The sequence below is a fragment of the Arvicanthis niloticus genome, chromosome 4, assembly GCF_011762505.2.
Source record: "Arvicanthis niloticus isolate mArvNil1 chromosome 4, mArvNil1.pat.X, whole genome shotgun sequence".
NCBI classification, from domain to species: domain Eukaryota; kingdom Metazoa; phylum Chordata; class Mammalia; order Rodentia; family Muridae; genus Arvicanthis; species Arvicanthis niloticus.
Window position 1 is genome coordinate 66,531,646 of NC_047661.1, and position 13,987 is coordinate 66,545,632.

Here is a 13,987-nt window from a genome sequence, read left to right on the forward strand (position 1 = left end):
CACTCACACACACACACACACACACACACACACACAAACCCTGTCTTAAAAAAACAAAACTAACTGAAACCAAATCAAACAGCAACAACAACAAATTTCTAAAGTTAACTAGTAACTAGTACATATTATTTTATAATATGAAAGAAAAGTTAATAGCTATTCCCTGCCTGAGTCCATATAATATAATGGACTGAATATGCTTCCCCAAGGAGTGGCACTATTAGGAGGTGTGGCCTTGTTGGAGGAAGTGTGTCACTGTGGGAGTGGCTTTGAGACCATCCTCCTGGCTGTCTGTGAGACAGTCTTCTGGTTTCCTTCAGTCCAAGATGTAGAACTCTCAGTTCCTTCTCCAGCATCTTGGAGTCCATTACAAATGAAAATTATAGCAGTGTTTGAGAGAAATAACCCAAGGAGAATAGGGTTCTTTTTTTTTTTTTCAAACAACTAGATTTATACTGTGACTTCTCATTTTAAAATACTGTTACACCAAGTAAAACCTAAGGATAACTTTTCATCTTACACACTACTTTTATTTTAAAGAAAAAAATTCAATTATTAATGCAAATTTTCAATAGAGACTGTGCCCTAAAATAGTCATTATGACATTTAGAACGAACATTTTACAAAATAGCCACAAACTGGAAGCCCTTGAGGTTATTATGAGTCAGCAGGTTTCTATATATAAGATAGAAAACATATGCAATTATTTGAGTTCACTTTTGAAAATCTGTGTGTCACATACACACACACAAAATGTATTTTTCTAATTATCTTAAAAACTACAGAGTACAGCCATGTTGGTATTGGACTTTACACTTGCCAAAAAACCCCAAAGTGTCTGTCTGGTCAGGAAGTGTGCTTTCTAGTTCAGTGCAAGTCCCATAAAACACTGCCCACAGCTTCTTTCTGGAAGGTCTGCACATTTGCAGTTGCATTTGTTCTGAACTACCCAAGCATATAAACAATTTAAATAATTAAATTTTTATAATTAATATTAAAAAGGTGTACTGGTTGCTCTTCACTTCTTCAGGATTCCTCTCCTTCATGCTCAGTTCCTCAGCAGACCAGGACTGAAGTCCTAGGACCTGGAAGGTCTAACTTTCAGGAGAGGCAGGTGTAAGGAAGACTCAGAGGATGTCTTGATAGGAGCTGGAAGAAGAGAGACCATTAGGAGAGAAAAGAAGGGAATAAAGGAGAGATGTGAGGGAAGGAACACATGGACGGAGGAGGCTTACCTTCTCTTTTTCCTGATATAGAAGGCTACAGCACACAACAATAGAACAAGTATTGCTACTATCAAGAAGATCAAGCCCATGGATACTTGTCCGGCACCTGGTTTGGAAGAATACAATGTATCTCTCAACAAGGAACCAGTCCCTGTTTCAAGTTTCCTATTCGAATTTAAAGTATATGCTTTTTACTTCTCATGAGTTTAGATTGTCCATTTCCTGTCAGGATCTGGCTACATGCTATGCAAACAGGTGTGAACTGTCTACCTCCAGCCCTTTCTGTGTGAATCTCCGTGGTTACCCTCTCTTAGCATCAATTTCTTCATTCTTAAAGTCAGAACAACAACACTTGCAACAAAGCTAAGTGACAAGCTGAAATGAAGCACAGGCAGCAAAGTGGCCAGTGCTCCCTCAGGACACACCATACTACAGCTATGTCTAGGGCCCTGGGTGCTCTCCATAAGGGATGGGTCTTCCTGAACTTTATTATTTGCCACTGACCTCTGGAGCTTTTGAGTTTCTGGGTCTTCTTTGTTCTGATACACAGGGCATCTTATCTCAACTCTTCTGGGGTTCACTTTTTATTTAGAATTCTGTCCTGTCTCTTCTATAATAGGGGCTTCATCTCTGAAACTAGGCTTGTTCAATTCTCACTCCATGTTTGAAGGATACCTCTACTCACTGGCAACCCAGGTTACAGCTCTTTCTTACCCCAGTAGAGGATGATATCCTGCCCTCCTAGACTGCTGTGCTTCACCCTGCAGGCCAGGCCAGCCACCTCTCCAGCCTCCACATCCAGGGTTGCTTGAAGATACCATGTCTCATCAGCATTCGGCAGGATGTCACCTCTGTGAGTACCCTGTTGCTCCTGGTCACCCCGCATCCACATCACCCACACAGGCTTTGGGTAGAAACCAGAGACATGACACACCAGCTTCAGATGGCCATGTGCAGGGTTGGAGCCACTGGACAACCAGGCCACTGGCTTCTCTGTACTCACCAAGAGAATAAGAAGGAAATCTTAAAGGAGGAATTTTTATATTGGGGCTCCAGGTCTCCTATCAAGTTCATGTGTCCCACACGCCCCCCTCTGCAGATGACCCTGCTTGTTAGTTTAATCCATTTGTATCCCCCTGACTAGGAAAACCATCCCTGACACTTCTACCCCTCTCCCTGATCTGAACCTCCTGTAGCCCTCCTCTGTACTCTAGAACAATCTGAGTTCAGCTGATACAGCCTATCTCAAATAAGGAGTGGCTCAGTTCTTATTCCCAGTGCTTATTTAACTCAATTTATAGACTCCAAGAGTGGCTCTCAGTGAAAAGCATAAACCCCACATGCCTTGATCACTTCTTCCTAGGCCTTGTCCTTCCTCTACAGCTGACAGGGATGGAAAAACCTAGATGGATCCAAGTGGAGAACCAGGGTGAAAGTAGCAGGCTGACCTTGCTTCTCTAGGTCTGACTTCCCTGCCTCCAGGAGGCCACGGGCAAAGTGGGGGTAGGTGTCATTCAGGAGGGTCTGCACTTTTTCACTTGTCCCTTGATCATCGTTGAGCACTTTGATGGGCAAGTCTAACCATGATGGGGCCCCTGGGACTGTCTGCCAGGACGTTCCCTGGAATCTCACAACATATTCTCCTTGAAGGGCTACATGTAAGAAGCTTTGTGAAGCATTCCCAGGGTACAGTTCACAGCCAGCAGACAACTGGATCTCAATGGGATCTGTAAGGAGGAGCGGGTGGAGAACAGAGAGTTAATGATTAAGGGGTTTGGAAGAAAGGAGAGGAAACTGGCATGAAGATTACAGTTAGGGGCCAGTTGAGGGAAATGCTCATGGTGTCCTAGGGCAGAATCGGGCTATTTTCAGAAAGCACAAGGTTTAATTACTTTTAGACAGAAGTGAAAATCCTAAGGGTGGATAGAGAAGAGACGCTCATCACAGAAGCCCACAGTTATCCAGTTGGGGTTCCGGGGCACTTTCGCCCACTGGGTTCAGGGGTCCATCCCTCCACTCACAGTCTTCTTTAGGTGTCATCATTTTGACTAATTCCTGGATGTCCCTGGTAAAGCTCACTCGATAGACTTGAAACAGATGCTGCAACTTCTCCCACTGCTGGTTACTGAGCTTGCCCTGGGACCAGGGCTTCGTGAAGCTGATGGTGTCTGAGTCATTACTCCAGCGGTGGGTCTGCAGATCCCCCAGCCAGACCACGCTGTCTGTGCGGAACCAGCTTCTGTTGGCGAAGGAAGACATCTGCAGGCAGCGGAAGGTGTAATTCTTTTGCTGGACTGGAACAATGGAAAGTAAACAAACCCAGTGATTGTGCTCAGTCTTCAGACAGACTGCAGTAGGAAACAGCAGAGCTTTAGCTGTTCTTGAGAAGGAGAGGAGGTAGGGTCAGTGTAGTTCTTTCTGCACTGAGCTATGCTCTGAGCCTGATCTGCACATTGTTCCTCTCACTAGTTGCTGCATGCAGGGAAGCCTAGTCCAACCTCCAACCTCCTGTTAAGCCACAGAGCTCCTGCCAGGCTCTCTCTCCCTTCCTTCTCTAGCTCGTTCTGTGAGCCCCTTTACTCACTCACTTACCTTCAGATTGTCCCCAGACCTGTGGGAATGCCCAAAGCAACAGGCAAGGTAGGTACCTCATAGCGCCAGAGGTCTGCACAGCTCTGGGCTCTGACTTCTGTGGTTTACTCTGCTCCCTGCCTAGTATATAAAGGCTCTGGGGCTTTTGGCACAAAGCCAGCCAACCCGGAAGGAAGCACAGGCAGGATTTGTAAACTACTCTTTTACAAAGCCAAAGTCCCTAATAATTGAAGACATCCAGGAATTAGTCAATTGCTACACAAACCACTTTCTCAACTGTCTTTCATTATACTAAAGAATGAGTTTGAGGCCACTCATCTCAATATCGAAAGCAAGACACAAAGTTTTATTTTTGTTACAACTCCGATGTTATTAAAAAGACGAGGGGAAAAATTGGAAAAAGGTTTTGGAAGGGGGTGGAAGGGGTTTCGAGACAGGCTTTCACTGTATAGCCCCGGTTGTCCTGAAACTCACTCTGTAGACCAGGCTGGCCTCGAACTCAGAAATACACTTGCCTCTGCCTCCCAAGTGCTGGGGTTAAGGCATGAGCCACCAGTGCCAGGCTGGAAAAAGTTTTAATCTCAGTAGCAGGAACTGTCTGTAGGTGCTCTGTTTCATGCATTTGTTTTACGAATTTGGCTCTTCCAAGGTCTCCGCAAATATCACATTAATAATAATAATAATAATAATAATAATAATAATAATAGGCTAGTAAGTTTCTTCATAGCTCTCCTATCCCCACAGTGTCTCATGTCAGATTCTTTGTCTCCTTACCCTGGAGTCTACTCCCCTTTCCTTATCTGTCCTCTGGCTCTCCCGACTCCATTTTGGGAGAGCACAGGCATATTTTAATTGTACTATATATTGTACTATGTCATGATTTGCGAGATTCGAAGACTTGTGGCAGTCTGACATGCAGAAAAGGTGAAAGTGACGCAATGTGCCCACTCAAAGGGCTAACGAACAGTGAAAACATGTGGCAGACACCTGCATACAGGCGTGTTTCCCACTTTCTCTCAAAGAATGAACCTCCTGTTACTGAGAACAGAGACAAAATTACAGGGTGTGCCTGTGAGTTTGAATGGCCATTCCCAATTTCTCACGCTTAAAACAAGCAGTACAAAAACAGTTGCTCAGAATTTCAGTTACCCTGAGAAAGGAGAAGTGGTCCCTGGCAAATCGGACTCCTGCAGCATCCTGATACCATCTTCCTCCTTCCTTTTAGTCACCCTGTTGTATGCTTTGCTCTGTCTTTTTCTCTTGTCTCCTAAGTGGGTCCCTTCTCTATGTCTCCACACTTAACATCTTCCCGACCTTCTGCTTCAATTATATGAAATACCTTTCACGAGAAGAAAAAAAAAAAATCATCGGCATACAGGACGTCCTGGCCCTGCTGTGGCTTGCCTTGGAGCACCTTCTGGGACCCTACTCTCAGCCTCACATGCTTTCAGTCCATTAGATACAGCTTCTTCCTGCCTGTGATCTCATTCACAAATAGACCCCTTTGGGGGACTCTTGTCTTCCAGGCCCTACCTAGTTTCCACTCAAATTTTGAACTTTAATGTTATTTTTTCACGAGGGCCTTTTCAAGCTTCCCAGACAGTGTGAATAAAGGCAGGAAAGCTAGCCAGCCCGTCTCCACACACTGGGTGCAGCTACCTTTGTGGCCCTTTCTTCCTCACACATAGGCCTTCTGATTCCAGAAATGTTAGTTTGACTCCTCTTTGTCCTTGCTATACTCAGCTGGAGGCTTGTCAGAACACCAGAATCACGTTTCTGAACCCAGACTCCTCCATTCTGCCTTCACCAACACTTCACTCCTGCTGTGCCCCACTGTTGTAAGAGTCCTGGAGGACAGGCTTCTCCCTCCAGGATGTTCTCTTGGAGGTGGCTCTAATCCACTAGACCTTATTTTACTGGATATTGCTCCCAAGAGTTTGACATGACAATGAAAAGTTATGTTAAAAATAAAGAATTAAAATAATAATTATTTTATTTAGCTCAAAATATTTTTTAATTACAACATAAATACACTATTTCCCTCCATTTCTTTCCTTCCTTCAATTCCTCCCCTAAGGCCCCTCTCCCTACTCATTCTCAGTTTCTTGGCCTTTTCTTCATTACTATTTTACACACACACACACACACACACACACACACTCCTTCTCACATATATAAACACTACTTACTACCCTTAGTCCATTCAGTGCTTTTATCAAGTAAATGAGTTCAGAGCTTACTGCTTGTATTGGATAACTACTTAGCAGTTATTCTTCTCTCCCTGGGGGGAAGAATACTTCTTCCATTTTCAACATCTCTTAGTCCTTATCTAAATGCAGGGCCCATGAGAATCCTCAATAGTAAGATGTCTATTGATGTTGTACTTGTTCAGAACTTGTTTAGGTGGCCATTTTGTTGAGGTAGCATTGATGAAGCTTCTCTGTCATTCCTAGTACACTGTCCAAACATTCCTGTGTCCTCTGACTCATATATTCTTCCTGTCTCGTCTTCCATGACACTCCCTGAGGCCAAGGTGCAGGAGTTGTATTGCAGATGTCCACTGGGTTGATCACCCCATGATCAGTTGGTTTTGTACTTTGAGGTCTAGTGGTTCCCTGAAATGATACCTGTCTGTTGCAAAGAGAAGCTTGTTTGATGCGGGTTGGGAGCTACATGTATCTGTGGGTATAAGGATAAGTATTTATAATGCAGTCAGGGATTATGCTGTTCTCCAGTGGTCAGTGTAGGTTGTCTGAGATCCATGACTTCAGTAGCCCTGGCTAGACTGCTAGATTTCCAATACCAGGCATGGGTTCCCTCTTGATGAACAGACCTTATGTGCCATTAGCAAGCTGCTGGTTAACACCAAGGTATGAGTAAGAATACTATGTATTTAAAGATGTCTTGTCATGTTGCTCATTGCTGTGTTTCATAGATTTTTTAAGTCTGGGAATGACTCCCTTGGCAGCTTGAACAGCAGCTTCTGAGACTATAACAGCTAGTCTCCAGGAGGAAGCTTTCAGGTTGGATCCAACTTGAATCTTCTGTATCCTATGTCTGATGTACGTGGTGTCTTCAACAATAAGGATTTACCTTTAACCTCTGAGAGGCGACCAAGGACGATAGTTACAGCCTATAATGTGTGGGGAGTCTCTTGGACTCCCCTTACCAACAGCTCCTAAGCAGGTTTCTCATGTGTGTACACTTACATGTACTGTGTGTAATTTTAGGTAAAAAAAGAAGTACAAATTTTTAAGGCTTATTTATCCGACATGACCCTCTCTCTCCTTGTCAATTGACCCCTTCTCAAGTAAGAGGTCTCCTTCTTGTTTTTCTAATTCCTTCTCTCACATCACCTGTATTGAGTGTTCCCCTATGTAGCCCCCCACTTCTGTGCTGGTTAGTTTCATGTCAACTTGACCCCAGATGGAATAATCTTGGAAGAGTGATCTTCTAGAGATAGTATTCCACCAGACCAGGTTGAGGGCAAGCCTGTGATGCATATTGGATGTTAGCTCTCTATTGGATGTAGGATTGGTAAAGATCTTTTCCCAATCTGTTGATTGCTGTTTTGTCTTATTGACAGTGTCCTTTGCCTTACAGAAGCTTTGCAATTTTATGAGGTCCCATTTGTCAATTCTTGATCTTAGAGCATAAACCATTGGTGTTCTGTTCAGGAAATTTCCCTCTGTGCCACACATACCCATTGACACCTGGATTTTGACAACAAAGTTGATAATGCACATTGGAAGAAAGACATCTTCAACAGGCAGTGCTTGTCAAACTGGATGATTACATGTAGAAGATTGCAAATATATACATATTTATTATGCTACACAAACATCATCTCCAAATGGGGCAAGGACCTCAACATAAGGCCATATGCCTTGAATCTGATAGAAGAGAAACTAGGTCTTGAACACATTGGCACGTGAATGGACTTTCTGAATAGAACATCAATAGCACAGGCACTAAAACCAACAATTACTAGATGGGACCTCATAAAACTGAACATCTGTATGGCAAAGGACACTGTCATTTAGACAAAAGTGGTGGTCTACAAAATGGAAAAATATTTTTAAAAAACTTTTTTGCCACAAAATTAAACCTCCAGTGCCATTAATGGGATACCTTTTTGGTGAGCAACTGGCCAATGGGGTCCCGTGAAACTTCCCAAGCTCACTATTGCCAAGAGTGTTGCTTGCTCCATGATGGTAAATCCCTATTGCTGAAAATAATACTTGTTACAGTTAGTATTTAAATAATGCTATTTCTTGGGCCAACTATCTAAGTGACTGTGGCTCTTCTTAGCTCTACTGTCATGTTCTGCGGCCAGAGGCCACATGCACGCCACAGTTAGAAACGGCCAGCCAGAAAAACCAGCCCTGGCACCCAAGAGACACCAGCATGGAAGATGTCTCCACCAGTCTACTACACTGTCTCCACAAGTCTGGGCTGAGCCCATACCAACCTTCCATCCACGTGGTACCCAGTAGAAATGAGACTCTAATGCTTAAAGATTACCCAAAGGCTTTATGTTTGGTCATCCTCAAATAAACAAGAGGCCCACACCTAATACCCAATACCTAATCTAGATATTACAACTACCTTAGACTGCTAGAGACATGCATACATCCGCCACCATTTTCCCCCCTCTCTGGTCCTCTTTCCTAGATCCTCCTCTTCCTTCTCCTTCCTTTCTTTGCTCCTCCCAACTCTGCCCCCATTACTGAGTTTATTGTAAAATATCTGGCTATAATACTTATGTCACATAACATGGAGAAGTTGAGATGGTGGATAACTAGAGGTTTCATCCTTGCTGATTAGAATTCACAGAACTGGAAGTAATCACAAATGTCACCCAGCTACAAATCCTGCTACCTCCAATAGTTATCTACCTGTAAAATACACTGGTGCAATAGTCTCACAAATGTTGTTGGAGTAAGCAACCATTATAGATCTCACACTTGACACTACTATAGTTTCCAAGAATCTGACACTAGATAGGTTGTGGACCTGGGGTGGGGGGAACCTAGTACTACCATTGTGCCAAAGGAACATAGTAATCAAATGACATACAGCAACATAGCAGTGTCTTGCTCAACTATCATCAGAGAAGCTTCTTCCTGCAGTAGAGGAGAATTAGCACAGTAGCCCACAGGTAGAAAATGTGAAGGGATTGTGAGATATTGGAGCACCTATGGGATGTCATCATCAACTCCTTCCCACCAAGCCTCAGTAACCTATCAGAAGAGGAGGGATAAAAATTGTAAGAGCCAGAGTTGATGGATCACAGCAAGGGAACATTCTCTTCTAGACACAATAGAACTGACACACAACAAAACCTTACAGAGACTGTGACAGCATAGTTTCAATATGGACAGAGTCCCTCACTGAGAAGAGGAAGAGACCACAGACTCCCAATCCTATTCAAGAAGACATCTGCAACTGACACCACACTGCCAGGCAGGCCCACATCCAGAAGTAGTTGGCTAACACAAAACAATCTCAGTGGTGGTTTTGTGGGGGGTTTTTTCTTGTTTTTCCTTTGTTTGTTTGGCTTATTGAACTTTTGCCTATTTTGATTTTGTGTGTGTGTGTGTGTGTCTCTTCTTGTGGGAATTTTTGTTTCTTCATTTAGTTTTTGTTTCTTGTTTTTTGGTTTTTCTTTTGAGAGAGTGAACATAAATTTAGGTGGTAGGGAGATGGAGCCATATGTAAGGAGGTGATAGAGAAGAAAAGATGATTGAAATATATATTGTATGAAAATATTTAATAAAAAGGAAATTATGTATTGCAATGCCTGGTGTTGCTTTGTTCTGAGATCCCTGATTGACAGGGAGCATTTGTAATTCAGAATGGAGAAAAGGAGAAAAGTCTTAACTCATCGGAGAGAGGCACCTGTGCAGTATTGAGGGACTGCAGATGCTGAGCCAGTGTGTAGAAGATTTGTTACAAAGAAATGGGAAATCATTGTATTGACTAATGGTGTTAGGGTTGGTGTGAAAGTTACCAGAAGGTATTTTATCTCTGTTGGAATTGTATAGTAAGGACAATTCGATTTTTATGAGCTCTGCTAATAGGGATGTCTATATTGAGCCTGGATGCCTGTGTGTCAAATGTGTTGCTGAAGAAATTATTACATGGACTAGATGTCTTAGTTAAAATTCCTAATCCTGTGATAAAACACAATGAGCAAATGCAATTCATGGAGGAAAAGGTGTAATTTGCTTAGATTTTCATATCACAGTTCATCATTGACAGTCAGGACAGGAATTCAAGTTGTAAAGGAACCTGGGGGCAGAAGTTAATTCAGAGCTCACGGAGACTGTGGAGGAGTTCCTACTGGCTCGGTCCTCATGACTTGCTCATCTTTCTTTCTTAGAACCCAATGACACTAGCCAAGGGGTAGAACCACCCACATAGCACTGGGCCTTCCCACGCCTATCACTAATTAAGAAAATGCTACATAGGCTTTTTCTCAGTTAAGATTTCCCTTCCCCAAATGCCTTAACATAAAACTAGCCAGCCCAGTAGAAGCTTCCAATTCTTAGTTATTTGCTTGTGTGATGAAATTCTAATCCCATGGGCTTACCATTCACATTTTATAGTTCGAGAAGCACAGAAGTCTACTTCAGACACTCTCAGAATGTCTGAAGTCAACTTTGAGTTTATAATTCTCTCTTCCAGCTTCCCCCTACATTACAGTTCAAATACCTTTAAAGCATAAACACCATAGAATTGCAGTCAGCTGCATGTGTGAGGCTCCTAACCATGTTATCTTTTCTCCTGGTCTTGCCCCACTATCCCCATCCTATTTTCTCCCTTCTCCTTCCTCCCCTCTACCCCACGACACTTGTCTTCCCCTTTTACACTGACCTTCATCTCCATCCAAGTCCAACAAGGCTGCTCTCCTCTTTCCCTCTCCCACATTCTTCTTTCCTCCTTTTTTTTTTACCTCATTCTTTTATCCCTTCACCTCATTCTACCTGCCGACTGTGGCATCACCCACATTCCAAATGTAATTATGCCTGTGTTAGAATAAGACCTCAAATCACTGTAGCATAGAAATCTGGTTAAACCTAAGGAACCCTGACCTGCTGTCCTTTCATTAGTTCCTGTTTCACACAGAGAAGATAACTCCAATGTAGATTTCAGAGGAAGCAAAAAGTTCAGAGAAAGAAGTGAAAGAAGTTTAGGGAAGTGAAGTGGCCTCTTCGGTCGTTTCTTTGATTACTAATATCTCATGAAGAGTTTCTATGTGGCCATATTATATTAAGCACTTTACATTAAATTTTCTACAAAATTTTGATAAGTACTGTTATTAACCACATTTTCCAGATAAGAAAACCAAGTATTGGAAATACAAAGTAAAGTCCACAAGATTATACAATTTGAGGGTACCAGCAAGATGGCTGGGTTCTTAGCTACTAGACTCAAAGAGGGAAAATGGGGACCTCATTCCCTTCTCTTTCCCATCCTCCTCTGAAGTAGGAATGGATGAGAATATTTAAATAAGGTCATATGTCCAAGCAAACAATAATGTGAGAATGCTGCTTTCCAGAATGGAAATAAGGGACTCTGGATTCTAAAACAAAAAGAAGAATTTGAACAACTTTGAAACAATTATAAAGGGGGAGATAAGAAAGTGATTCCGGTTCTGACCATTGTGAGAACAGCAGAAGCCTGTCTTGATTTGTTGCCCGTTTTGGTTTATTACCATGTTGCAAACTGTAAAAGGATAAGGGAGAGAAGTCTAGTAGAGCATCACAGACTAGCCAGAAAAAGCTTGTCTCAGCATCGAAGCAAACTTAGAGCAGCTGTGTCAGTTAGGGCAAGACTCTGAAGCTCTCTCAATAATTTCCGCATCAGGAAAGTGGAAATAATTAACTTTTCTTTGGTTTTTGGATTGATTTGGGGTACAAATATATAATACCATATCTTGTAATAGGCAACTGTTGTAAATGTGATGTTTATTCCCTCTGATGATGGGATGAGATGAGAGTCATACCCAAGCTGCGCAAATACACGGGTTAGGCTGATCCCAGAGTGTTTCTTTTTCTGTTCTATAGGTCTAGGCCTGTAAGCTTCTAGCTTTCATACAATCCAATCTTCCAAGCTGACTGAGTCAATCTGACTTCTCTTAGCTTCTGACTGAATTGCTCTGTTTGGCCTTATGCTAACTTTGCAATATGTCCTAATCTTCTGGCTCTTTCCCATTTTCTGGCTTATTCTGTCTTCACCTATCTCTCGTCTGTCCTTATAAAATTGTCCTGGTAAAACTTCCACACCACCATCTTTTCTCTGCCTGTGATGGTAAAACTTCCACACACCACCATCACCATCTTTTCTCTGCCTGTGCTGCTATTAAGTAGCACTTCTTTTCTGTGCTGTTCTCCTGACAGTTGGGCAGATCCTATCTCTGACTTATTCTGTCAAATTTTTCTCTGATTCATCACTTTGTCTGCCCTTCAATTAGACGTCACTTTCGAATGTGGCTGCTTCCTTCCACAAACTAACATTACCTTCATTGTTAGGGATTAAAGGTATGTACTAAGGGTTTATCTGTATTCCAGCCAGATGAAACTGTAATCCAGAGTGTGTCTGCATTACAGCTGGATCACACAGACCAGATCACAGGTCTTTGGATGCGATACCTTTCCAGGGCAGCCATATTGTTGGATTAAAATTCCTCTATAAAAATGTATTCTACAAGTCCTCATTTCATTTCCTGAGTCCTAGCACACACACACACACACACACACACACACACACACACACACACACACAAGTGGAACTGTTCATTACTACTTTCTTTTCTCCATTCTACTCCAGGCACTCAGGAAGTTCACCAACTCTTCAAATCTAACCAGCATCCTGCCTTATTCACCACCGCCCACCACTACTTTGGCTAGGATCATTTTGTTCCCATTTAGACAATCACAGTAGCCTCTTTGGCCTGCCTGCCTTATCTTTTCATCTTACAGTAATTAATCTTAAATCCAAAGGAAGATATGTACATTTCATTAGGTCACATTCTTCATCTGGTCAAAGGTTTATCATAGTTCACTCAGCTTTTACTGTGGGCTGTGTGGTCTGCCATACCTCCCTAATCCAGCATGCTGACACATTCTTCTTCACTCATTTGGTAACCATCATGGAGGAGTCTAATTTCTCAGGAACTTACTTCTGTAAATATTTAGACCTGGAATACTTCCCCCTGCTCTCAGCATTGTGTGTATCCCCATCTCCTTCAGAATCCTAGTCAAATATTATCTCTGTAAGCTTTTCCTCACCACTTTGCTTGAAGCACCTTCTGCTTGTTCACATTATGCCCAGAACTACTTTTCCTTGTAGTACTTGAAATAGCCTACAATTATACCTAATAATTATATGCTCCACCATGCTCTGTCATTCCCCACAGTTTGTAACTGTGGTGATATCAAGGATGCTGTCACTGATACTCATTCAACATCTGGACCATCACAAAGCATGTCTTGAGAGAAATCAGCAAAATGCTTTTCAGATTCATTTATTGAACAAAACCTGAGATTTTATCCTTAGTAGAGTATAAAGAGATAAATATTTTAAAAATAAATTTTAATGATTTAAAATAAATTTAAATTTATTTAAAATAAATTTAAATAAATAAACTTTGTAGGTACTTAAATTATGTAAATGGGTATGGCAAACTATATATCTGTTCATAATAATGCCGTGCCAGTGAGAATTAATGGTTGACGACATATAGGCTAGAGTCAGCACTTGCTGCTGCCGACTACTCTTGCTTCCCTTTTTTCTCTCCTTTCTTTTCATTTTTCTCTTTTACTTTCTTTTCTTCTCCCCCTCCTCCTTTAGTCTGTTCTTTTATACCATAGAGGAGGTTGTTGTTACTGATGGAGACTATCACACTTTCAGAAACAGGAGAATTAGTCTGTAGTGAAGTACGTGATGGAACTGGTATTTGCTTCACTCCATTATGAATTTCTGCCTGAAGTAGCTCTTGCTTTAGTTCTTCTATTTCTTTTTCCAGTTTAGCCTTTTTAACTTGAAGTTTCTTTTCTTCTCTCAGAGTTGCCTGCAAAATTGTGTTCTCCTTGAGAAAAGCAACCTGCAGCTTGAGATATTCAGTGATCTGATCTGCCTCTGCACCCTTCTGCTCCAGCTGC

The 13,987-nt window shown here is 42.1% G+C and overlaps 1 protein-coding gene across 1 annotated transcript; it reads right to left on the reverse strand.

Annotated features, from left to right (window-relative positions):
- Positions 1-504: 504 nt before the first annotated feature.
- On the reverse strand, positions 505-3,970 carry LOC117707124 (antigen-presenting glycoprotein CD1d-like). The gene is made up of 6 exons (XM_034500501.2): positions 3,819-3,970; positions 3,248-3,520; positions 2,675-2,953; positions 1,941-2,219; positions 1,236-1,332; positions 505-1,149 (listed from the first exon to the last, which is right to left on the reverse strand). Exons 1-6 carry the CDS (start codon positions 3,877-3,879, stop codon positions 1,128-1,130), a joined length of 1,011 nt encoding a protein of 336 aa, XP_034356392.1. The 5' UTR covers positions 3,880-3,970; the 3' UTR covers positions 505-1,127.
- Between the last annotated feature and the right edge of the window lie 10,017 nt (positions 3,971-13,987).

Excerpts from the sequence above, each read along its gene's own strand:
- LOC117707124 (XM_034500501.2), bottom strand. The coding sequence starts at position 3,879 with ATGAGGTACCTACCTTGCCTGTTGCTTTGGGCATTCCCACAGGTCTGG. Across the intron at positions 3,521-3,818 it reads GGTCTGGGGACAATCTGAAG|TCCAGCAAAAGAATTACACC; the intron begins GTAAGTGAGTGA and ends CCATTGTTCCAG. Across the intron at positions 2,220-2,674 it reads GTCAGACCTAGAGAAGCAAG|AGAAGCCAGTGGCCTGGTTG; the intron begins GTCAGCCTGCTA and ends TGGTGAGTACAG.